Source organism: Bos taurus, chromosome 5 (genome assembly GCF_002263795.3).
Source record: "Bos taurus isolate L1 Dominette 01449 registration number 42190680 breed Hereford chromosome 5, ARS-UCD2.0, whole genome shotgun sequence".
Classification (NCBI taxonomy): domain Eukaryota; kingdom Metazoa; phylum Chordata; class Mammalia; order Artiodactyla; family Bovidae; genus Bos; species Bos taurus.
The window spans coordinates 35038075-35064185 of record NC_037332.1 but is presented as its reverse complement, the minus strand read 5'-3'; the positions used below and the strand labels follow the sequence as shown (position 1 = coordinate 35064185).

Genomic DNA, 26111 nt, shown 5'->3' with positions numbered 1-26111 from the left:
TACAAGAACGCTTTTTTCTTCCCATTCCTAAATTCCTGATTTTGTTCTCTGCTGTTTTCTTCCAAGATTTTACTCATTTTTAGTATTGAATATGTATGTTGTTATTTAGTTGCTAAATTGTGTCCAACTCTTTTCCAACCCAGACTCCTCTGTCCCTGAAATTCTGCAGACAAGAATACTTCTTTGGATTACCATGCCCTTCTTCAGGGGATCTTCCCAACCCAGGGATAGAACCTGGGTCTCCTGCATTGCAGGCCGATTCTTTACCATTGTCTAAGGCACCAGCGAACCATATTTATGTAAATGTGGGCATATTTTTTTATGTGTAATAACTCTTCCCTCTAAGGTCAACTTGACCAAAAAAAAAAAGTTCACACTGTGTTGTGTTGGACTCAATGCTACTATCTTCAGTAGAATTTCGTCTACCTATTGACTCATAATATAGAGCTGTGAAAGTGAAGGTCGCTCAGTCATGTCCGACTCTTTGCTACCCCATGGACTATAGAGCTGTGGTCCAGAAAATGATCTTAAAGAGCCAGAGCACCAAATTTGGTCTGAGGCTGTCAGCCCCACTATGAGGTGAAAATTATTATGCAGTTGGAAAATTCTGTAGTTTAGATTCTAAACAATTTCTGGTAATCAGTATCTCAAAATAATTTAGTTATCAGGTCCTTTAATTTATGAGAGAAAAGAACAATTCTTCATTTATCTGAAGTCTTTTATGTTGTCTCTTCCATCCTTAATTAAAAAGGCATTGGCATTTTCATTATGAAAATATTTATTTTGGATTTATAGCTAAGTCTGTTAATTTTTCATTCCAATCCCAAAGAAAGGCAATGCCAAAGAATGCTCTAACTGCCGTACAATTGCAGTCATCTCACATGCTAGTAAAGTAATGCTCAAAATTCTCCAAGCCAGGCTTCAACAATATGTGAACTGTGAACTTCCAGATGTTCAAGCTGGTTTTAGAAAAGGCAGAGGAACCAGAGATCAAATTGCCAATATCTGCTGGATCATGGAAAAAGCAAGAGAGTTCCAGAAAAACATCTATTTCTGCTTTATTGACTATGCCAAAGCCTTTGACTGTGTGGATCACAAAAAACTGTGGAAAATTCTTCAAGAGATGGGAATACCAGACCACCTGACCTGCCTCTTGAGAAACCTATATGCAGGTCAGGAAGCAACAGTTAGAAGTGGACATGGAACAACAGACTGGTTCCAAATAGGAAAAGGAGTACGTCAAGGCTTTATATTGTCACCCTGCTTATTTAACTTACATGCAGAGTACATCATGAGAAATGCTGGAATGGATGAAGCACAAGCTGGAATCAAGATTGCCGGGAGAAATAGCTATAATCTCAGATATGCAGATAACACCACCCTTATTGCAGAAAGTGAAGAAGAACTAAAGAGTCTCTTGATGAAAGTGAAAGAGGGGAGTGAAAAAGTTGGCTTAAAGCTCAACATTCAGAAAACTAAGATCATGGCATCTGGTCCCATCACTTCATGGCAAATAGGTGGGGAAACAGTGGAAACAGTGGCTGACTTTATTTTGGGGGCCTCCAAAATCACTGCAGATGGTGATTGCAGCCATGAGATTAAAAGATGCTTGCTCCTTGGAAGAAAAGCTATGACAAAACTAGACAGCATATTCAAAAGCAGAGACATTACTTTGCTGACAAAGGTCCGTCTAGTCAAAGCTATGGTTTTTCCAGTGGTCATGTATGGATGTGAGAGTTGTACTATAAAGAAAGCTGAGTGCAGAAGAATTGAAGCTTTTGAACTGTGGTGTTAGAGAAGACTCTTGAGAGTCCTTTGGACTGCAAGGAGATCCAACCAGTCCATCATAAAGGAAATCAGTCCTGGGTGTTCATTGGTAGGACTGATGTTGAAGCTGAAACTCCAATACTTCGGCCACCTGATGCGAAGAGCTGACTCATTTGAAAAGATCCTGATGTTGGGAAAGATCGAGGGCAGGAGGAGAAGGGGATGACAGAGGATGAGATGGCTGGATGGCATTACCAACTCAATGGATATGAGTTTGGGCGGACTCCGGGAGTTGGTGATGGACAGAGAGGCCTGATGTGCTGCAGTCCATGTGGTCGTGAAGAATTGGACACAACTTAGCGACTGAACTGAACTGAACTGTTAATTTAGTGTTTGAAAACTGATTAGCCTTAACCTGTATAATTACTTTTATACAAAATCAACTTAAAAATTGATTTTGGAGTATCTTGACTTTTAAAGATCATTTCAGACATCTGATTTTCCTGTGTTAGGTCTCCTGTATTTGATATATTAAGTTCTTGAGAAATGAGGAATGAATACTGTACACTGCACTTCCAAAATAGCCATATCCATCCTCTGTTTAAGGGACTTGAGAATCCAAGGAGACATACCCTGCTTCTGCACATGGCGCTTTTCTCTCACTCATTTCTTTGTCTAGCTTCTAGCATGGAATACTCATGATGATAACAGCAATTGCATTTTCTTAAGTGCTTACTGTCAGGCCATGTGTTGTGCCCACTTTAGTGTTCACAGGCATAGGTATGGAGATAGGGTAGTGTGATGCCCATTTTATAGATTAGGAAGCTGAGACGGTTCCCAGGAGGTCACCTGATTATCTCCTTTGAGTAACCCATTGGTTGATTCCTGTCATTTCCCTACCACCTCTGGTCCAGTCTGTACGTCAGTGCTGGACCCATCTGTGTTCTTTAATATTCTCTTTTAGAAACACCTTTAAAGCCTCCCCAGACTTTAATCAGTCTACAGGTTGGCCCCAACTTCTTTTCCTTTATGTCCCACAACCTCCTTACAGGACCTGCCTCACAGACCCCGGGGTGAGATACTGTGTCTTTTCCCCACTGCCCCCACGCAGGCAAACCCCTGTGTGCCAAGCACTCTGTTAGGATCTTAGGTACACAGTTCTTGGTTCAAAATTTTATACTCAGTGCCCAGGCAGACCTGGACACGTTACCTCTCCTTAGCCTCTACATGTCTAATCCCAAATTGGTTTCCAACTCTTGCCCTTGGTGAAACTTTCCCTAACCAGTCAAAGCAACAGTGAGTCTGCCTTCCTCTGAATGAGACCTCCACTGATTGTACCAGATATCTGCCTTCAAGTTTTGATCTTCTTTTCATGTGCCTGAATCTCAGCCTACTTCTGGGTTATGGAATCTATAAGTAAAGTCTGTTTCAGCTTATCTTTGATTACTAAACTCTAGTTTTTAAAGGAAGGATTGATTAATCTATAAAAATATATTAAATTTCATAAATTTTAGTCTTGGAATATCATACTTTTAATAAAATATATTGCATTGTGACCTGAGACCACATGTATTAAAGTATAAAAAATTAGATGGGCGCCTAAATATGTCATATGGCTGTTTCTCTGGACTTTTTTTTTTAGAAACCCAGATACCACATCTTTTATTTTTTTAATTGATTAATAGTATTATGGTTACACCTTCTTCTTCATTAGTTATCGGCGCAAGAAGAAAGCCTGTTGAATATAAGCTAAGCCTTTAAAAGACACTAGTAAAATATCTTGAACTTTGAGGTAGTCCTTTGAGTTATGGGAGTTGTTAAAAATATCGTAAAAGATAAATGACATAGATGGTCTGAGTCCTGACTGAGGTGGGAAACCTGTTAGTCCTGGCTGAAGTCACTAAACGGGGTCACCCTGATTTGGTCAGAAGCACAGTGAGCCTCAGTTTCTTCACATGTCAGATGAGGCCATCTACATCATTGCAGACATGGTGGGGTTTTGACCACTGAAGACTTGTGGGTACCTCTCTCCATTTTACGTTAGTCTAAATTGCATCCATCTATTTGTGTATATACAAGTATTCCTGGGAGATATTGTGGGCTCAGTTCCAGACCATGTGAAGCAAAGAATGCAACAAAGCAAACATCACAATAAAGTGAATACTGTGATAAAGCAAGTCACACATTTCTTGATTTCCCACTGCATATAAAATTTTACACTATTCTGTAGTCTATTAAGTATATAATAGCATTGTTTCCTATAAACAATGTGTATAACTTCATTTAAAACTATTTTGTTGCTAAAAAATACTAACCATTACCTAAAAGTCAGAAAGTCATCTGATTTTCACTATCAGAAAGTTAGCATCTTTTTGCTGATGGAAGGTCTTGCCTTGATGTTGATGATTGCCTTTTGATCAGGGTGGTGGTTTCTTGTGGCAGTTTCTTAAAATAACCCAGCAATGGAGTTTGCCGCATCCCTTGACTCTTCCTTTCACTTGAATACTTAAGAGGCCCTTGTAGGGTTATTAATTAGCCTAGTTTCAATATTGTGGTAAGTATCTCAGGGAATAAGGAGACCCAGGGCAAAGTAGCAGGATGGGGAACAGCTGGTCAATGGAGCAGTCAGAACATACACAGTATGTATCATTTGTGGTCTTATGTGGGTGCAGTTCATGGCGCCCCAAAACAATTACAATAATAATGTCAGAGATCACTGATCCCAGATTGCTGTAACAAATATGACAACAGTGAAAAAGTTTGAAATGTTGTGAGAATTAGCAAAATGTGACACAGAAACATGAAGTACCAAATGCTGTTTTGGAAAAATGGTACCAACAGACTTGCTCAATACAGGATTCCCCCAGACCCTCAATTAAAAAAAAAAAAAAAAAAGCAGTATCTGCAAAGTGCAGTAAATGAAATGCGATAAAATAAGGTCTACTTGTACTGTGTTAGTGTACTAGGACTTCCCTACAAAATACCAGACTGGGAGGGTTGAATGCTAGCATTTATTTTCTCACAGTTCTGTAGCCTGTGAAGCCCAAGGTCAGGGTGTCAGCAGATTTGGTTTCTTCTGGGGCCTCTCTCCTTGACCTGCAGACCTCATCTTCTCACTGTGTCCTCACACGGTCCTTCCTGTGTGTGTGAACATTCCCAAGGTCTTTCCGCACCCATATTTCCTCTTTTTTTAAGGACACCGATCAGATTGGAGTAGGGCCCACCCTAGCAATGTCGTTTTAACTTCATCATCTCTTTAGAGGCCTGTTTCCAAATAGAGTCACATTCTGAGGTATCAGGAATTAGGGCTTCTACAGATGAATTTTGAGGAGACACAGTTCAGCCCATGATATCTATTTAAAATAGCATTCATTTAAAATTACTTATAGACTAGTACAAAGAGAAAACCAAAAATAGCCTTCCTAGTTAATGCCTGTTATTTAAAAGCATTGGGGTGGTAGGTACAGGAAAAGATAACTCAGACTGTATTGAGGTTGTAAAAGGAAGAATGACACCCTCCTAGCCCCCTCCTCCTACTCTAAGGCAGCTTCTTTAAAAACATTTACACCAATACATGTTTACTATATGGAGTCCAGGAGCATTTTTTTCTCGGCCCTAATGTATCATCCAGAGTACATATTATGTCACATGCTCTGAATTCGCCTTCTTTTAAGTGGCTATCCAATATTCTGTTGTGTGCATACCAGATTTTAATTTAACTAGTCATTTATTAATAGGCACTCAGGTTGTTTCCAACCTCCCCAGCCACCACGCCCCACCCCCCCGCTTTATAAACAATGGGGTTCTTTTAAATACGCATTGTGGAAAGAATAGTAACAGTTCACTTAATAAAAATAACTGGCACCCGATTTTGGTGACAACAGCCAATGTTTATCACCTTCCTGTTTCTTGGTTTTTACTGGGATTGTTGTTGTGAAAGGTGCTTGTCTTTCTCACCCTCCAGTCCCTGACCTTATGCTAATACCTCTTCTTCCTGCATAATGTGAAGGGAGGACCTTCTCTGGGTGGCCTTGGATCATCTCTGTACAGTGGTCCTTCCTCCTCAGGGGGAAAGGCTCTCCCAGCTCAACAGTCATAGGCTATTTCTAGTTAAGCAAAACCATTTTTCTTGCAAGAATTGCTGTTTCTGTGTCCGCAATGACACATGAATCCTTTCTGGCTGCTCCGACCCTTTGGACAGGGGCCAGCTTTCTAATGGAATGCGAACAGTCTTGCTGCTGATCAAGATTTACAGCTGAGACCAGGATGACCAGCCGCTCATTGGATTTGCAGACCCTCCAAGCTAACAGCAGCAGCTCCAAGATTAAGTGCAGAGCAGGGGCCCCAGCCCTGTTCTCTAGGCCCTCTCTCTGTCCCCAGACCCAGCCTCCTGGCCACAGGTATCATCTGGTGTTATTTTATAAGCTGTGCCACCATGCAGATGTTCTTTTCTGAAGAATTACTTTCATTTCTGACTCATTTCAGGAAATGAGGCAGTCTATCAGAAGTGCTCTTCATTTCCAGACCTCCAGAGAGTTCATTTTCTCCTGGGATTTCTAACCACATGTGGGCAGTGCTTTATTTACCCAGATGTGGGAAATAACAGTAATGAACAGCCTTCATCTGAAGTAGCCCTTACATCCCTGAAGAATCCCACGTGAGGGCCCAGAGGTAGCTTATGCTCTTATTAATGTAAATATTTCTGAGACTTTGGTTTCATGACGCTTGTAGACATGCTGTGTGTATGAGCTTGGTGCAGGCAAAATATAATTTAGCAACAGATTTAAAAGGTAGTCTGGAGCGTTTCTAATTACTGTTTGTTTAGTTCAGCATTGCCTAATAAGTGGATTTAAGTAACCTTGGGGGTAGGGAATGTAATGTTCATATTACAGTCAACCATGCAAATCAGATTCAGAGTATTGCAGAGAACACACCATGGACTCATTTTAAAGACGCAGTTCATGGAATTTTGAATTTAGAACTGAGAGCATTTTGGGATGGACGTTGTCTACCTGTCATGCATCAACGTGAATTATACACATATCCAAAATCAACCTTACTGTGGGGTACAACCCTGTATAAAATCTATTGGTAGCTTTTGACACTCAGTTCTTTTTTTTAATTTAACACAAAAAGTCTTATTCTTATGGGAGAAATGGGCTTTTCTTTCCTTCCCTTTTCCATCTTTCACTGGCCATATCGGAAACTGAAGTTGCGAGAAGGCCTAGAACAGTGGTTCTCAACCTGAGCTACACCGGGGAATCAGCCTGGGAACCTTCAAAAATACTGATGCCAGGCTCCCACCCCAGAGAGTCTTGCTTAATTTCTGGGAACGCAGGCTACACTGGGAGGATGTGACGGTGCACTAAGGGTTGAGAACCGCAGGCTTGAGGGCTCATCTCACCCAGTGGTTCTCAGCCTGGACTGCAGGTAAGGATCACCTGGAAAGCTGTTGCAAAATCAAAACCACATTTTGTGGGGGATCCAGGATCCAGGATTTTTAGAAAGCTCCCAGACGATTTCTGACGCACTGCAAGGGTTAAGGTCAACTGACACAATCTAACCATTCCATATCATAGATGAGGGAAAGGAAACTGGAAAGGTCAGATGGCTTGCTCAAGGTCGGATCCTGGTTGTTGTGCAGGCACGTCTGGAATTCAGGTCTGATGCCTTTGACTGGTTTGTCTGCTGCCTAGCCTGGCCCAGGTATATTTGTTTGTTTTATTTATTGATGCCTCCTCATCCTTTAGGTAATGTTCCTGCCTCCAAGAGGCCTTTAATGGCTCCTCCCACTCTCCCATCCAGCCTGGGTAAGATGTCCGTCCTTTATATTTAACAGCACCCTCCTTACCATTCCCCTTGGACTGTCAGCTCTAGAAGGACAAGATCCATGTCTTTCTTGTCCTTTTGGTAATTTGCTGGCATAGGATGAAGAAGTGCATGCTCCGTAGTGTCTTCACACGCTAGCAAGTTGACAAAAGGACAAAGACAGCAGCCTTGTCCTTCTAGAGCTGACAGTCTGAGGATAATATTTGGTGAATTGAAGTTCCCTAACTCTTTATTTGCCAGTTAGCCCTCATGAGTTGTTAAAAATAATCTACTCCTTTTGAAAGTAGCTTCTGAGAGCAAATGTTATTGTTTCCTCTCCAACTGCCCACTCTGCTGTGGGTCAGGATCTCAAACACAAAGACTGCCCACCCTTGCCTTGCAAGAGAGAGACTTGGGAGGGGGAGAGTTTATCAAGGAGATTTTGATGAAAAAGTAATGAAAGCAAGATTTCTGTGACTTTACCTGTTGCTCAGGGTAAAGCGTGTTTATAACATCTAGGGACTTCCAAATAACATACTTACAAGTGTACGTGGTGGTTGGTGGTGGTGGTGTAGTTGCTAAGTCGTGTTCGACTCTTGCAACCCCATGGACTGGGAACCTACCAGGTTCCTCTGTCCGTGGGATTCTCCAGGCAAGAATATTGGAGTGGGTTGCCATTTCCTTCTCCAGGGGATCTTCCCAACCCAGGAATCGAACCTGGGTCTCCTGTATTACAGGCAGATTCTTTACTGACTGAGCTACAAGGGAAGCCCTACACACAAGTGTGTGTAGCATCAGTGAAAGGGAGCACCTAGCGTTACCTTAAGACAAATTGAAAATAATACTCTTTTATAAAAAAAATTTTTTTTTTAATTTTCTTTATCATGTTGTGTATGTAACTGATTAACCACATCTACTAGCATAGCTGAATTAAATCCTTTGGCTTCTCTGGGTTAGTATTTTAAAGTCTGTTCAACTGATTAAAAGACTACTGGGGAGATCAAGATGGCAGAATAGGATACAAAACTCACTTTTCACATAAGCATATCAAAAATTACATCTACAAATAGAATAATTCTCACAAAAAACCAGCCAGACACTCGGGGAAGATCTCTTTAAATGACCAGAGCTGCTCAAGAAAGATCCCCATGGAACTGAGTAGGACTGAAAATAATGAGACCAGCTCCCCTGGCAGGGATCTATAAAGGAGAGAGTGTGTGCACAGGCAGGTTGCTTTGTGAAACTCCTCTGTCTGCTGGGACACCTGCCAGGACTGATAGGCAGCTGGGGGGGCGGGGACTCTGCTCTTGAGGAACATGCACATGCTGGCCTGCTAGCAGTCAGGACAGAGTGAGTCCAGCACTGACACTGAGGACTGCCACCTCGCTGCATTTCCAAGCCTGAAATGCATGCTAGGTGGGGCAGCTAGTATGTGCTAAAGTCCTAAAACTCCAGCGAAGGGACCCTGGGAGAAGACTTGGTCTAGCTTCATGGTGACAGCCTGGAGGACTTGAAGTGTGGTCCATTGTTAGTGCGAGCAGGGCAGGGTATGGGTCCACCAGTGGAGCTCCATTGTTATTGATAGCTACCTCATAGCGGGGCTCGGCTCTGGTGGTTTATGCTTTTGTAAGCATGTACAGGGTGGGGGTAGGGCTGACATCTGAGCTTATTAGCCATCCAAGAGTGGGGGCAGGTTTGAACAGCAGTGGACTTTGTTCATGCGCGTGTGACATGGCTGATGGCATCACAGAATCCCATGTCCTCGGTGGACAGTCCCGGGCAGGAGTGTGTCGCAGTTTCCTCCTCAGTAGGAGTGTTTCACCCACTTCACACCAAAGCTTGGAGCTAGATCTGGGGTGGACAGATCTAGGAAGAGACCTGACACAGAGGCAACGTAGGTCCCAGGCCACGGTTCAGTCACCTTAGTTTTTGGAGCCACAGTGCTCTGGCCCCTCCACCAGCTTAGCACTAGGTCTGGGATGAATATACCAGAGAACGGAATGTGACCTTGGGCTAATTTGGGCAAAATTGTGGATACCTGCGTGGGAAGCACGTAGGTCCACTGTGACGACATTCGTCTCACTTGCTTCAGCGCTCACCTCCTTAGGGGCAAATTATATATTTAAGGGCAGTGGAGCTTTATTGAACCTGACCCTCAGGATTTCTGCTCCAACAGCTGTGGAGCAGACCTCACAACTGAGAGGGCTGTGACAGCCATGGAGCAAAGAGGAGGCACTGCCCAATATCCAGTGCAGGAACTGGACACTAGAATGTCAGTCACACCCCCTATCAAGGGGATAATGCCCAGCATGCTCTGAGGAAAGATGTGGCAGGCATTTATACCAGAAATAGCCCCAGCACCAAAAATATTGGACACCCTATGCAGGAATGGATGTACTCAGTCCCTCAGTCATGTCTGATTCTTTGCAACCCCATGGACTGTAGCCTGCCAGGCTCCTCTGTCCATGGTATTTTCCTGGCAAGAATACTGGAGCTGGTTGCCATTTTCTCCTCCAGGGGATCTTCCTGACCCAGGGATCAAACTCATGTCTCCAGCATCTCCTGCATAGAAATAGAGGCAAGAATCTATAGGAAAGGGAAAAATCATAATAGGAAAGGCAAATATATAAAATGACTGAAGATCATTTAGTTGAGCCAGTACATAGATTAAAAAGAAAAATCAGAATTTTTTTTTTGTGAAAGTAGTTATAACTACAATTAATAGAAAAGATAAACAAGAAGAAATCAAATAGGACCTCAAAATCACAAAATGTGGAGGGAAGGGAGTAAAAAAAAATCTTTTAGAATGTGTTTGAACTTATATGACTAATAGTCTAAAGCCAGTCATTATAGTTACAGATCACCATACTTAAAAACCAAGGTAACCACAAATCAAAATTATATAGTAGATTCACAAAAATAAATAACAAAGGAACTCAAGAATAATTCAGGAGGAAACCATCAAATCACAAAAGGACAAACAGAAGAAATGAACAAGAAGAATTACAAAGTCAACTAGAAAATAAGGTTTAAAATGGCAATTATATATTTATCAAGAATTACTTCAAATGTCTTTGGATGAAATGCTCTGAACAAAAGACATAGAGTTACATATTGGATTAAAAAAAAAAAAAAACAAGAACCTACAATATACTACCTATGAAGGACTCATTTTAGGCTGAAAGACACGCATAGATTGAAAGTTGGGGGATGGAAAAAGATATTTCATGCAAATAGAATCTGCAGGAAAATAGGGTTAGCAATACTCATATCAGACAAAGTAGGCTTCAAAACAAAGTCCATAAAGAAAGACAAAAATGGGATGGGGGGACACATGTATACCTGTGACTGAGTCATTTCAATGTATGGCAAAACCCAGCACAATATTGTAAAGTAATTAGCCTCTAATTAAAATAAATAATTTAAAAATACCAAAAAAAGACCCTACATAACAATAAAGATTAATACAAGAAGAGAATTTTACACTCATTAACATATGTACACCCAGTTTAGAAACACCTGGGCTTCCCTGGTAGCTCAGGTGGTACAGAATCTGCCTGCATTGCAGGAGACCCCGGTTCAATTCCTGAGTTGGGATGTTCCCCTGGAGAAGGGATAGATTACCCACTCCAGTACTCTTGGGCTTCCCTGGTGGCTCAGATGGTAAAGAATCTGCCTGTAGTGCAGGAGACGTAGATTCGATCCCTGAGTTGGGAAGATCTCCTGGAGGAGTGATGGCAATCCACTCCAGTATTCTTGCCTGGAGAATCCCCATGGACAGAGGAGCCTCATGGACTATAGTCCATGGGGTCACAAAGATTTGGATACAACTGAGTGACTTAAGCAGAGCACATAAAAGCACCTAAATTTGTAAAACAAATACTAACAGACATAGAGGGAGAAATTGACAGAAATACAGTTAGAGTTGGAGACTTTAATACTGCTCTGACATCAATGGACAGATCAACCAGACAAAATTAATAAGTCAACAGAGATATCAAATGACACAATTTAACTTACTTAATATACAGGACAGTACATCCAAAAAATACCGAATACACATTCTTTTCAAGTGCGCCTGAAACAGTCTCTAGGATTGACCACAAATTAGGACACAAAACAAGCCTCAACAAATTTAAGGGGATAGAAATTATTTCAAACATCATTTCTGAGCACAACGGAATGGAACTAGAAATCAACCACAGAAAGAAAAACAGGAAAACAAAATGCATCGAGACTAAACAACATTTTTCAGCAAAACCAGTGGATCAATGGTGAAATTAAAGAAAAAATAAGAAAATTCTTCAAGTTCAGTGACAATGAAAACACAACCTTACAAAAGTCTATAGGATGTAGCAGAAGCAGTTTAAGAGTTAGAACTGGACATGGAACAACAGATTGGTTCCAAATTGGGAAAGGAATATGTCAAGACTGTATATTGTCACCTTGCTTATTTAACTTATACGCAGAGTACATCATGCAAAATGCCAGGCTGGATGAAGCACAAGCTAGAATCAAGATTGCCAGAAGGAATATCAATAACCTCAGATATGCAGATGACACCACCCTTATGGCAGAAAGCAGAGAGGAATTAAAGAGTCTCTTGATGAAAGTGAAAGAGGAGAGTGAAAAAGCTGGCTTGATACTCAGCTTTCAAAAAATGAAGATTATGGCATCCAGTCCCCTCACTTCATGAGAAATAGATGAGGAAACAATGGAAACAATGACACTTTATTTTCTTGGACTCCAAAATCACTGCAGAGGGTGACTGCAGCCATGAATTAAAAGATGCTTGCTCCTTGGAAGAAAAGCTATGACCAACCTAGACAGTATATTAAAAATCAGAGACATTACTTTACTGACAAGGTCTGTATAGTCAAAGTTATGGTTTTTCCAGTAGTCATGTATGGATGTGAGAGTTGGACCATAAAGAAGTCTGAGTGCCAAAGAATTGATGCTTTGGGGCTATGGTGTTGGAGAAGGCTCTTGAGAGTCCCTTGGACTACACAGAGGTGAAACCAGTCAATCTGAAAGGAAATCAATCTTGAGTATTCATCGAAAGGACTGATGCTAAAACTGAAGCTCCAATGCTTTGGCCACCTGATGTGAAGAACTGACTCACTGGAAAAGACAGGTAATACCACCAAAATACAAAAAATCTGAAGAAAATGCTGTTAACAGTTTGTCAACCTAGAAGAAGTGGATGAGTTTCTAGAAATATATACCCTGTCAAAACTGAATCAAGAAAAAAGATACTTTGAACACACAAATCACTAAAAATGAAATAGAATCTATAATAATAATAAAGCTCCCTACAAACAAAAGTCAAGACCAGAACGCTTCACTGGGGAATTCTACCAAACATATAAAGAAGAACTTAAACTAGTCCTTCTTAAACTATTCCAGAAGATTAAAGAGAAGGGAATACTCCCAAATTCATCTGTGAAGCCACCATCACCCTTATACCAAAACCATACAAAGATTCCATGAAAAAAGAAAATGATGACAGGTAAATACCTTTGAATATAGATGAGAAAATTCTCAACAAAATATTACCAAACCAAATCCAAAAAAAAAACGATCATACACCATAATCAAGTTGGATTCATTCCAGGGTAGCAAGGATGGTTCAGCATGCACAAATCAATGTGATATACCACATTAACAAAAGAAAAGACAAAAATCATATGATCATCTCAATAGAGGCCAAACATTTTTTTATAAAATTCAACATCCGGTCATGATAAAAATCTCTCACCAAAGTGGGTATAGAGGGGACATTTCTCAACATGATAAAAGCAATTTATTACAAACCCACAACCCACATACTTAAGGTGAAAGCTGAAAGCTTTTTTACCAAATTCATGAATAAGACAAAGACACCCACTCTCACCATTTCTATTCAACATAGTATTGGAAGTCCTAGCTACAGCAGTCAGACAAACAAAAGAAATGAAAGTATCCAAATTGAAACGGAGAGGTAAAATTGTCATTATTTACAGATAACATGGTATTTTATAGAGAAGCCTAAATATGCCACATGGGAACTATTAGAGCTGATAAATTAAGCAAGGTAGCAGGATCCAAAATTAATATATAGAAACCTGTAGCATTTCTTTGCCCGACAATGAAATATCAGAAAGCAAAAGTGAAGATCTCATTTATAATCACACCAAACACATACATATACACACAGAGAAAAATCTAGGTGTAAACTTAACAAAGAAGTCGAAAGACCTCTTTGCTGAAAACTACAAAAGATTGATAAAGGACACTGAAGGTGATTCAAAGAAATGAGGGGAATACCATGCTCTTGGATTGGAAGAGGATGTAGCGTTGTTAAAATGCTCCTAATACCTATAGCACTCTACAGATTTAATATGACCTCTGTCAAAATTCCCAGGACATTTTTCACAGAACTAGAACAAATAATTCTAAAACTTATATTGATCCACAAAAAAACCAGAGCTGCCAAAGCAGTACTGAAGAAAAACAAAACTGGAGGTATAACCCTTCCAGACGTTAGACAGTGCTACAAAGGTATAATAATCAAAACAGAATGGTGTTGGCACAGAAATGGACATAAAAATCAATGGAACTATATTCAATATAATAAACCATAATGAAAATAATCTGAAAAAATATATATATGTACCTGAAAAATAAAAAATGAAAATAACAATGAAAAACCATCACTCTTCTGTCATCTCAGTTTGCTTAAGGTCATGTTTATCCTATTACCTTGTTATTTGAAAATTGGTTCCAGATTTTCATTATTTATGTTTACTATTATAGCCATTACAGAAATTTGTCTTAGAATATAGTCCGTATCTTTTTACCTTATAGGTGGCCTGGAGGCTCCACATAGGGTAGCAGAAAGTTGCTGTTTTTCTCATTTGGAGAATTTAGAGTTTAAAGTTTTTGGAGTCAAGTCTACCAACATGGCACCCCACTCCAGTACTCTTTCCTGGAGAATCCCAGGGACGGGGAACCCTGGTGGGCTGCCGTCTATGGGGTCACACAGAGTCGGACATGACTGATGTGACTTAGCCACTTAGCTACCAACTGGGCTACATTGTTGGGTAGATGTTAAGATGGATGTAGAGAGGTTGCAGTCAGTAGCCAGTAATGACCCATGTGTATGAAACCATTCTGAAGTCTTACTAAGATTTCATAGGTTCAGAGTTTTCATATTCCATGTAAGTGGCATGTGGCAGAGTATAAGTGAAGCCACTGTTCATTGGGAAATCTTCCTCAAACTAATGTCCTTAAAAATTTCTGGAGAAAGCTAAGTTACTTAGCTGGAGGTAAATACACAACATTTTATATTATAATTTCATTATATTGTGGAATAAAAGTCAACATTTGTATAACTTTTTAAGGTAAGAAATTTTAAAGAACCACTTTTAAAGTGGTTCTTTAAAAGAACCATTTTAAATTTCTTTAAAATTTTAAAGAAATTTTAAAGCACCACTTTTCCAGGCTCTTCTTTGCTGCTATTTGGATGAAAAATTAAACCAATATAGGTTTTTGCTAAGTAACCAACTTCTGTCTCACCAATTTTGAAGGCTCAGGAGTACATCCAAGGGGAAGGAGGGAAAGGAAGAGTCTACTAAATATGTAAGACACCATGTTTTCATCCATATTGTGCCATCAAATATGACTGCCCAGCAAATTAGGAATTATTCACATTGATTTTTGCATGTGAAGAGGTCTGTACTCACCTCTCCACTAGGGAGCAGAGCCAGAATCTGAATCCTGTCTGTCTGATTCCAGAGTCCTTGTATTTTTCCCTTAACATGGCCTTTCATGAGAATGACGATATCTCCAAAAGAGCCTGTTTATTAACTCTGAGCATTTTCTGTGCTGGTGGAAGAAGGCTGGCCTTAGTTTCCCCTAGAGTTGTTATTAAACACCAGTAAGTTAACATTTACAGACTTACGTGACACAGTTAAAAGCACGTCCTCACAATATCTTAAAAAGTTCTGGTTTTAAAATGACATGTCGTTATTGTAGTGACCCTCAAGAGTTCCACTGTATTCATTGTCATGATTTTAAAGGGAGGAAAGGAATGGTCAGCAGTGGCTATTTTTAGCCACAAGACATACAGTGTCAGATATAATTTTGTGATCTCACTCAGACATCATGCCTTTGATTTGAGGGAGGCAGCAAAGCAAAATGATTGATAGTTTATGCTTTGCCCTGCAGTTCCTGAGCTGGAGAACCCTGGCCGTACTATATGCTGTGTGATGGTGGGCAAGAGACCTGACCTCTATGCCTTAGTTTCCTTGTCAGTAAGACAAGAACAGTAACAGCTTGATTGCTGTGTATCTGCTTACAACTTTGATAAAAGTGTCCCTATTCCAGGAATGTTATCTCAGAGCATCGTTCATTCATCATGAGTCACAGAGGCCCCTGTGCTTTCTTCTGGAGCTTGTGCTTATCTCAGCAGGCCTGGGCTTGGCCGACCACTCCCTCCTTCTTGAAATTCTTTCTTTCCTTGGTTTCCGTGATGCTTCTCCATCTTGATACTGCTTACAACTCCCTCATTTCTTCTGTCTCTTCTGCTGGATCTGTCTTTCCCCATTCCTGGTCCTCAAACTTTGCAGCCCCAAGGGCTTTGTTCTCTGTCCTATTCCCCATCTTAACTTATTCCTCCGTGATCTTCACTTCCAGGGCCTCAAAAACCTTAAACTGACATGTTGACTTCACAGACTTATCTTCAGTTCCTATCTCTCCCTTGCTTTGCAGCTGCCTGTTTAATCTCTTTACTTGTTTGTCAAACAGCCATCTCAATTTTGACACGTGCAAAACCCAGTTCTTGATTTCTTTTCTAACCCTGCATGCCTGTTGTTTCTCATCTCAGTTGCCCCGCTGAGAAACTGAAGTCTTTGATCCCTGCCTTTCTCTCCAATCTCATATGTGAGCCATTAGCATCCATTCCAAATGCAAGTGCTCCTAACCTCCCACCCACACTCCTAAATCCAAGTGCAGACTACCACCAAATCTTGTGGGAATTCTGCAACCACTGCCTAAGTGAGCCTCAGCTGTGTACCTTTCGCTCCAAGTTCAGACACAGTCACAGCGATCCTTCTGTGTTAGACTTTTATAAGATCTTCAGTGGATTCCCTCCAAATAGTGTACAGTTCAAACTCTCAGCTTTGTCTCCTACTTTATCTCTTCCAGCACTGCCTGTCTCTTGAAGTGCCCTGGACACACCAGACTCTCTCTGTTCCCTGACAAGCTGCACCCCCTAGCCCTACCCCAGAACACTGTCGTCATCCCCTCTCACCTCCCAAACCCCTCCTGTCTAGAATTCCTTCTCCTGCACTTCATTCAGTTCTCTCTCAAAGCCACCCACTCCGAGCTGGCCCTCTGACTCATTTGAAATATCAGTTACTCTGTGTCCTCTTCACATGCTTTACTTGTTTTCAAAACATTTCTCCCCATCTGAAATATGCAAATGGGTATTTGTTTATTGCCTCTGTCCTCTGGCATATTGGAAAGATCCCTAAGGATGATGTTCTGGTGCTTAATACACATTTTCTGAACAACTGAAGGAATAGGGAATTAATGCTCTGGTGTGTGTGCTCAGTCATGACAGTCGTGTCTGACTCCTTGTGACCCTATGGACTGTAGCCTCCCGGTTCCTCTGTCCATGGGATTCTCCAGGCAAGAATACTGGAGTGGGTTGCCATTTCCTACTGCAGAAAATCTTCCTGACCCAGGGATCAAACTTGGGTATCTGGCATCTCCAGCATTGTCAGGTGGATTCTTTTCTGCTGAGCCCCCTGGGAAGCCCCCTAGTTCTTTGGTAGCCCTGTATTAAAAATTAAAGAGCCAGATATCTTGTTAGACCCTAATATCCCTGTCTGTCTCTCCCCCCATTTTCTCTGTACCCTTTTAGAATTTCTAAAACGTCTAGATGTACTATAGCTCTTTATTACTCATGTTACCTTACCCTTGATGGTCTAATACCTTTTCTCATCACTCTTGTGTGGTTTCTCAGGGTCATTCAAGTTCTATGTGTCTCTGCCTCCAATAAGTACATTCCCATCCTGTCTTTCTAGATCCCTGATTAGCTTTTAGCACAGTTTTCCATTCTGTTCTTGAAATTCCCTTCTACCTACTAGCCATTTGATCCTTTGCTGGCATCTCCTTTTGGGGACCTCTGAATGTGGAGAATTCTTCAAGTTGTGGCTTAGACCTGCTTCTCACTCTGCACGCTTATTGGTTCCCAGGGCTCTGCTGCTGCTGGTAAATCACATCAGTCGTGTCCGACTCTGTGCGACCCCGTAGACGGCAGCCTACCAGGGTCCGCCGTCCCTGGGATTCTCCAGGCAAGAACACTGGAGTGGGTTTCCATTTCCTTCTCCAATGCATGAAAGTGAAAAGTGAAAGTGAAGCCACTCAGTCATGTCCGACTCAGCGACCCCATGGACTGCAGCCTACCAGGCTCCTCCATCCATGGGATTTTCCAGGCAAGAGTACTGGAGTGGGTTGCTCCGTCCCAGGGCTTTACACACCTTCAATTAGCTGATGACTCCCCATTGTACGTATGTGTCCAATACTGACCTCTTCTGACCTCCAGGCCCCACATCTGACTGCTTCCTGGACACTTCGGATGCCTTGTGCTCAAGGAGAACTCTTGATTCACTTCCAGATCCTATCTCCCTGAACCTGCCTTTCCACATCCCATCTTAATACCATCATCCTCCCCATTTGCAAAGTGTCAGAAATGGGGTATTATCCTGGGTTTCTACTTAATTGTCCTCCTTGGCTCCAGTACCTTTGTTGTTGTTCAGTTGCTGTGTCCGACTGTTTGCAACTGCATTGACTGTAGCATGCCAGGCTTCCCTGTCCTTCACTATCTCCTGGAGTTTGAGTCAGTGATGCTATCTAACCATCTCATCCTCTGCCATCCCTTCTCCTCTTGCTCACAGTCTTTGCCAGCATCAGGGTCTTTTCCAGTGAGATGGCTCTTGGCATCAGGTGGCCAAAGTACTGGAGCTTCAGCTTCAGCATCAGTCCTTCCAGTAAATTTTCAGGGTTGATTTCCTTTAGGAATGATTGGTTTACTCTCCTTGCTGTCCAAGGAACTCTTTGAGTCTTCTTCAGCACCACAGTATGAAAGCATCAATTTTTCAGTGCTCAGCCTTCTTTATGGTCCAACTCACACATCTGTACATGACTACTGGAAAAACCATCGCTTTAACTATATGAACCTTTGTCAGCCAAGTGATGTCTGTGCTTTTTAATATGCTCTCTGGGTTTGTCATAGCTTTTCTTCCAAGGAACAGGCGTCTTTTAATTTTGTGACTGTAGTCACTGTCTGCAGTGATTTTGGAGCCCAAGAAAATAAATCTGTCACTGCTTTCACTTTTTCCCATCTATTTGCCATGAAGTGATGGGACCAAAGGTCTTCCCTTGGTGGCTCAGTGGTAAAGAACCTGTCTGCCAATACAGGAGACATAAGAGATGTGAGTTCGATCCCTGGGTCAGGAAGATACCCTGGATGGTAACCCAATCCAGTATTCTTGCTTGGAGAATCCCATGGACAGAGGACAGAATCCCATCCACAATCCAATCCCATGGACTGGTGGGCTACAGTCCGTGGAGTCCCAAAGAGTCAGACACAACTGAAGTGACTTAGCAAGCAACACGAATGATGGGACTGGATGCCATGATCTTAATTTTTTGACTGTTGAGGTTCGAGCCAGCTTTTTCACTCTCTCTTTTTTTTTAACCTACATCAGAGGCTTCTTGGTTTCTCTTCCCTTTCTGCCATTAGCATGTTATCATCTGTATATCTGCAGTTGTTATTTCTCCTGGCAGTCTTGAGTCCACCTTGTGAATCATCCAGCCCAGCATTTTGTATTATGTACTCTGCATAGAAGTTAAATAAGCAGGCTGACAGTACACAACCTTGATGTACTCCTTTCCCAATTTGGAATCGGTCTATTGTTCCATGTCCGATTCTAATGGTTGCTTCTTGACCTGCATACAAGTTTCTCAGGAGGCAGGTCAGGTGGTCTGGTATTCCCATCTTTAAGAATTTTCCAGTATGTTTTAATCTATACAGCCAAAGGGTTTAACATAGTCAATGAAGCAGAAGTAGGTGTTTTTCTGGAATTCCCTTGTCTTTTCTATGATCTGGCATTTGATCATAAATGGATGTTGGCATTTGATCTATAGTTCCTCTGCCTTTTCTAAATCCAGCTTGTACTTCTGAAAATTCTCGGTTCATATACTGGTGACGCCTAGCTTGACGGATTTTGAGCATTATCTTGCTAGCATGTGAAATGAGTTCAGTTGTATGATAGTTTGAGCAAAGACTTGTCCTCCGTTTCATTGTCACAATATGGTGAGGAAACGGAGGCTCAGAGAAGTTACATGTGTGCCCAAGGTCACACAGCTTTGTGTCTGCTCTGCCACAGTGTGACCCCTCACTGGCATTACCTCATGAGTCTTTGCACCAACACTGGATTTGCCTAATGAAAAGCTTCTTGCCCTCCACAAGCTGCTATTTGAAAGGGAGCCACACAGGTAGTGAGGTGAGGTCTCCGGCTGCCCTATGGGAGCTGTTTGGGGGACAAGCCCTTCTCAGGACCAGTGCTTACTGCTGATCTGTGGAGCAAGTGACACCTTTAGGAAACAGGTGGCGGTTGGTGCCAGCGGCAGCCTGACTCACCGTTGACAGTGTCTAGCAACTGGTCTGTTGTGTCTCGTCTTGCCACGGCGTGTGCATGCATGCTTCGTGGCTTCAGTCATGTTAAACTCTGCGACTTCATGGACTGTAGCCTACCAAGAGCCTCTGTCCATGGGATTCTCCAGGCAGGAGTCCCGGAGTGGGTTGCTATTCCCTTCTCCAGGAGACCGTTCCCAACTCAGAGATCGGCAGAGCACTCAGAAACACTGAGATGCCATTCTCTGCTCACCCGGCAGTGCGTGTGTCCCTTCCCCCCACCTCCTCTTCAGCCTCACTTCATTCCTCAGCCTCTGACTCCTTCAGTCTTCAGCTACACTGACTGCTTTTAGTCATATCCTTCAACACAGCAAGGTTTCCGATTCAGAACCCTTGGCTTGCTTCCCCGCCTGCCTTCCCCTCCCCCTGCCACCCCAATCCTGAATGCTCTTTCTTTCTGAGTGTTCTTCCTTTAGTCCTGCATAACCAACTCTGTCTCATCCCTTAGGTCTCAAATATCACTCCTCAGGGAACCTCCTCTGATCTGACCGCACTACTCAAAAATTCTTATTTTCTCTATTATTCTCTACCATGACCACTGTATTTCCTTATCCCTAAGCAGAATCAGTTACTTATAAAGGATTTATGTTTAGTTGTTATTATGGAATATAACTTCCCTGAAAAGAGACTTCTGCTTTATTAGCTGTTGCATCTTCTGCCTCTCTCACAACACTGATGCACAGTAGGTGCTGGAACATGGATTCTTGTGTGATATGTGTCTGTCATGAGATGTTTAACATGAGCTCTCGCCGCTCACCCCCACCACATTTTTCTAATGGAAAAGAATTAAGCTTTTATTTTTGTCAAAGTTTTGTATAGTTTATAGCATTTTACATAATTAGAAAATTAATATTCAAGATTTGTTATGAAAAATAGCAGCATCTCCTCTTTCATTTTCTATTCCCCAGAGGCACATGTTTTCAACTTTATCTCATTATTTTAGTAATTACTTCTATATCTTTAATTAACATATTTGTGTTGTTACTTATCTATTTGTTTTATTTTGAGGAGTTATCAATTGCTGAAAAAGTGAGTATTTAGCTTCCTTCATCTGCCCTTGCCCCCTCCCCTCCTCACACACTTTCCAGCCCCCACCCTCTTAGCTGTGTTATATTGTAATTTGTATTGTATTGTAATTTTGGTGAGATCAGTAGGCAGTGTTTGTTATAGCTCGTGATACTTTCTACAGAAGAGCCCTGTAATGTCGTTTGATTACTTTTCCTCTCAAGACGGCCCAGCGGATACTGACTTTTTTAATCTCTTAATTTTTTATGGACTTATGCATATTCAGCCTCAGACTCTACCCCAGTTGTAAATCTTCTCCCTAAATTAGCCGACATAGAGGATCTACCAGGTTCATCTTTGGGGGAAACTCCTCCCAGAGCCTCTGATCTGTCTCAGTTGCTTTCTCAGTCATAAAACAGCTGAGGCTTCCCTTTTGCTGCCCTTCTGAGGTCTCCTTTTGCCTCTACTGTTTTGGAGCTGTCAGTCTCTGGAACTTATAACTTATTCTTTGTCTATGACTTCATTTTGGTGGAGCACATTCTCCAGTTTCTTATGAAAAAGTGGATGTGAGAGGTAACTTTTTGGGACTTGTAGATCCGACATTGCCTTTGTTCTCCACTGGCATTTAATTGATGGCTTGACTAAGTTTATATTTCTAAGGCAGAAATCACCTGTTCTCAGAATTTTGAAGTTTCTGCCATCCATAGTTACATTTGAGAAATTCCTGTCATTCTGACTTAAAATCCTTCATATGAAAGCTCTTTCTCTGGGAATTACTATGATGTACCTTGGGTGCGCTTACAGATGGCTCAGTGTTAAAGAATCCACCTGCCAATGCAGAAGACGCCAGTTCAGTCCCTGGGTCAGAAAGATCCCCTGGAGAGGGAAATAGCAAGCCACTCCAGTATTCTTGCCTGGGAAATTCCATAGACAGATGAGCCTAGCAGGCTACAGTCCATGGGGTTGCAGAGAGTTGGACACGACGAAGCACCCACTCAGGCACGTACTTTGGTGTAGGTCTGTCTGCATTTTATATGCTGGAAACCCAGTTGGCCTTTTTACTATGGAAACCCCATTCTCCCACATCCTACTTCTGTCCTTTCTGTAAAGGAAAAACAATGTCCTTTAATTCTGGGAGAAAATGTCCTTTGATTTTGAAAATCACAAGTACTTCTTTTCTTTGACTATGAACACTGTTATTTGGATATTAGCTGTCCTGATTTGGCCCCTAAACTCTCTATCTTTCCTGTTTTTCATCTCTGTCATCCTGTTCAACTTTCTTGGACATTCCTGAATTCTCTTTCAGGCCATCTATTGAATTTTTAATCTGCCTTCATTTTAAATGTCTGTGAGCTCTTTTTCATTCTCTGTTTCTCTTTCTTTAATAACATCTTGTCCTTATTTCATGAATATACTTTTCTCAGATCTCTGAAGATGCTTGAGTCTTTAATTTTATTTTTAGATTTCATCTTTTTGTGACTTTCTCTTTCCTCTAAATTGCTTTGGTGTTTCTCTACTATGTGCTTACCTTAATATCTGGGAAGTCTTTCTGTTTCCTCCTGTTTTAGATTAGCTTTGAAAGTGAATGGGGTTTGGCAGTTTGGGGCTTCATTCTATGGCGACCAAGCTACACTGTTTGTTTTATTTTGGAAATCTTGCTGTTAGTATAGTTATGTCCTTTTTTTTTTAAATGAGCCTAATCAGATTCCCTGGAGAAGGAAATGGCAACCCACTCCAGTGTTCTTGCCTGGAGAATCCCAGGGATGGGGAAGCCTGGTGGGCTGCCATCTATGGGGTCACACAGAATTGGACACGACTGAAGCGACTTAGCAGCAGCAGCAGCAGCAATCAGATTCCCAGTGAAAATATGACTAGTCAGAAAGCCAAGTTGAAGGCTGGTGGCCTCTCTGTTGAGCAGTAATTTTTCATGTAATCTCTTCAGTATGGAATCCCTTTCCCAACTATGCCTAGACTCCTCTAGTCCAAAGATCCTTTATTGGCTGTTTTCAGGAGATACATTTCTAGTCTTCTCCCAGGTGGCACCTGGGGGGTTGAACAATTACTTGTCTTCAGGGATTAAGGGAGAGTACTGAGGGTCTTAAACTTCTTAAGCAGACTTTCAGCCGTTGCCCTGCCCCACCTCTACCACCAGTTCCAGAGGAACCTGGTGCCACCAGCCTCGGAGTCTTAGGGATTTATCATTTAAATGGGGCTGTTTCTAAGTGGTCCCAGTTTGGGACTGAGCTTTCTCTAGTCTATTCAGCCAGTTGCCGTTTGTCTGTTTGCTCTCCATCTTTCAAAATTGTGTTACTCTCTCTAGTTCTGTTTTCTGTCTTTATCTCTTTTATGTTCTTGTATTTGAAGAGGGAACAGAACTAAATGCATATGTTTAGTACTTCTTTAAATAATTGTTAATGAGGCATTTGATCATGCTTGTGAAACAGATTTCTACATATGCTCTGAATCTCCAGTTTCACCAAATTCACTTCTTTCCTTACTTGCAGTCAGAGTTGGGGGCTGGTGTGTGGTGGAATGTTCTCTGGGCTGGGATTTAGGAGACTTGGGGTCTATCCCCAGATTTGCTGCAAACCATTTAATCTTGGGTCTGCCGCAATTGCTCAAGTGATAAAATAATCCTCCTGCAATGCAGGAGACTCAGGAGAGGTGAGTTTGATCCTTGGGTAGGGAAGATCCCCTGGAGGAGGAAATGGCAACCCACTCCAGTATTCTTACCTGGGAAATCCCATGGACAGAGAAGCTTAGTGGGTCCATGGATTGGCAGAGACAGACACGACTGAGCATGCATGCATGCATGCATTTAATCATGAGCATTCTCTGTCATCATTATTTCCTCATCTAGAAGACCAGGGAATTGAAATAGATAATTGTCAGGTCTCTTTGTACCCATAAGTTTGTTTTATCTCTAAATGGATACTTACGTGTAACTGAGCACTAGATTTAGTAACAAAATTGCAGCAGCCAGCTGAAAAAATCCAGAATGTAAGCTTCTCCTTGTATTTGTCAGTTTCTGTAACTCTGACATCTTTGAAGTCTCAAGTAAAATTGCAGCCCATATTTCATGAACAAGAAACTGTTAAAAGGTTAAAAATTCTGATTTTTTTTTTCCCTCTGTGCTATTTTCAGGCGATAGCAGTTCAACTCCAAAGCATACTTGGATTCAAGTTCTCATAAGTAGATAAAGTATTAGTTTTGAGCCAGGAGGACAAGAAAGATAATAAAGAAAGAAGTCTATTTTTCCCCTTTTATCTTGTGGCAAGGATGACTGTCTTGATTGTAACCCACAAGGAAATGTGCCCTTCCCATCCCAGCCATGTGTGAGTAGATAATAGCCCATCTATATTTCCTCTCTGCTCCATGTTGCTGTTTCTCAGTCAGATGGAAAGACAGAGTGGACATTTCACGTCAGTATGGTTTTGACTGACGGGTGTGATCGCTAACCCAGTGTGCTCAGCAGTGGTCAGTACAGTGACTAGGGAGAAAATGTGGTCCATGAAGCCAGTGACTTGTGTCTCAAGAGACCAAACTTCCTTAGAGCAAAGAGAGCCACCCCTCCTCCGCTTACTAAGAGAGGATCTTCATTGGTTGGGGTGTAGGAATTATTTCATCAAAGTCCTCCAGTTATTATGAAACACTTGTTTCTCGTACTGACTCCGGGGAACTGTTTCTCAGGAGCAAGAGGTCAAAAAGAAAAACGATCTTGAGCATTGAAGGAGTTCAGGGCAAAGCCAGCAGAAAAGAAACTGAAGCACACACACCTAATGGCTCTCATCAATCACAGATAAGGTTTCTACTCCTCACTGCTTTCTTCATGTCCTTAGTCACACCCTTTCCCCTCGTGCTTAGTAGAGCATCTCCGTAAACCAGAGAGGAAGTGGAAGCCTTCAGGAGATGCTCTCAACTGCTTTTTGTTCTTTTCCATATATAAATGTGTGTGTGTGTGTGTGTGTGTGTGTGTGTGTGTAATGTACATGTAAATTTTTGTTTACACTCATCTTTGCTTCTCTGATTGAGGTTCACCCCCTCTCTCCATCAGTGCTCCCTCCTACCTGTTTTTCTTTCACTCTTGCCTATCAACATGTGTGTGTATATGAATACATAATATATACCATGGGAATATATATTTCATCTTACAAAACAAAGCACAACAAATAAAAATATACCTTCCTCAACTCTACGGCCATTCTAAGTTCTGCTGTATCTTATTCATTTATTCTATGTTCAGTAGTCCAGTATTTATTAGGGTCAGTTGAATGCAGAGACCTTGACTAGGCACTGAGGGTCTGCATCAGATTAAATAGACATGACCCCTGCTCTCATTGTACTTACAGTCTCTTTTTAACCACACTTCTTTTAAAAATTATTGTTCTTATTTTCCCCCATTACAGAAATAACACATGCCTGTTGTCATAAATTTGAAAATCTCTTCTTAATGGGAAGCCACTAAAGGGTTTAAAGTAGAAGAGTACTTGGTCAGAACTGTATTTTCAAAGGTCTCTGGCTGCTCTAGGGAGAAAGGATTGGGAGGGGCAAAAGTTGCTGGCAGGTCAGGAGATTAGTGCTATAGTCCAGATAAGGGCTCCTGGAGGCTTAGCAGTGTAAGATGAGAGAGGAAGACAGCATCAAGAAACACAGAGCACCATACGCTGGTGATGTTGGCTGTGGGGATGAGGCGGAGAAGGGAGTCCGGGAGGACACGCAGGCGTCTGACTGGATGAGCTGAATAGATGGTGGTGCCATTTACTGAAACCAGAAGTAATGGAGAAAG

General features: G+C 41.7%; 1 protein-coding gene across 3 annotated transcripts in view; it reads left to right on the top strand.

Moving 5' to 3' along the window:
- Positions 1–26111, top strand: part of ANO6 (anoctamin 6) — a 234919-nt gene that overhangs the window by 46027 nt on the left and 162781 nt on the right. For 2 of the 3 annotated variants that reach the window (XM_005206409.5, XM_059886920.1), the window contains exon 2: positions 7518–7577. The exons of the other annotated variant lie outside the window; for it this stretch is intronic. In XM_005206409.5, the coding sequence (XP_005206466.1) occupies positions 7518–7577 (60 nt within the window). The remainder of the gene's footprint in view (positions 1–7517; positions 7578–26111) is intronic. 3 annotated transcript variants of the gene reach the window in all.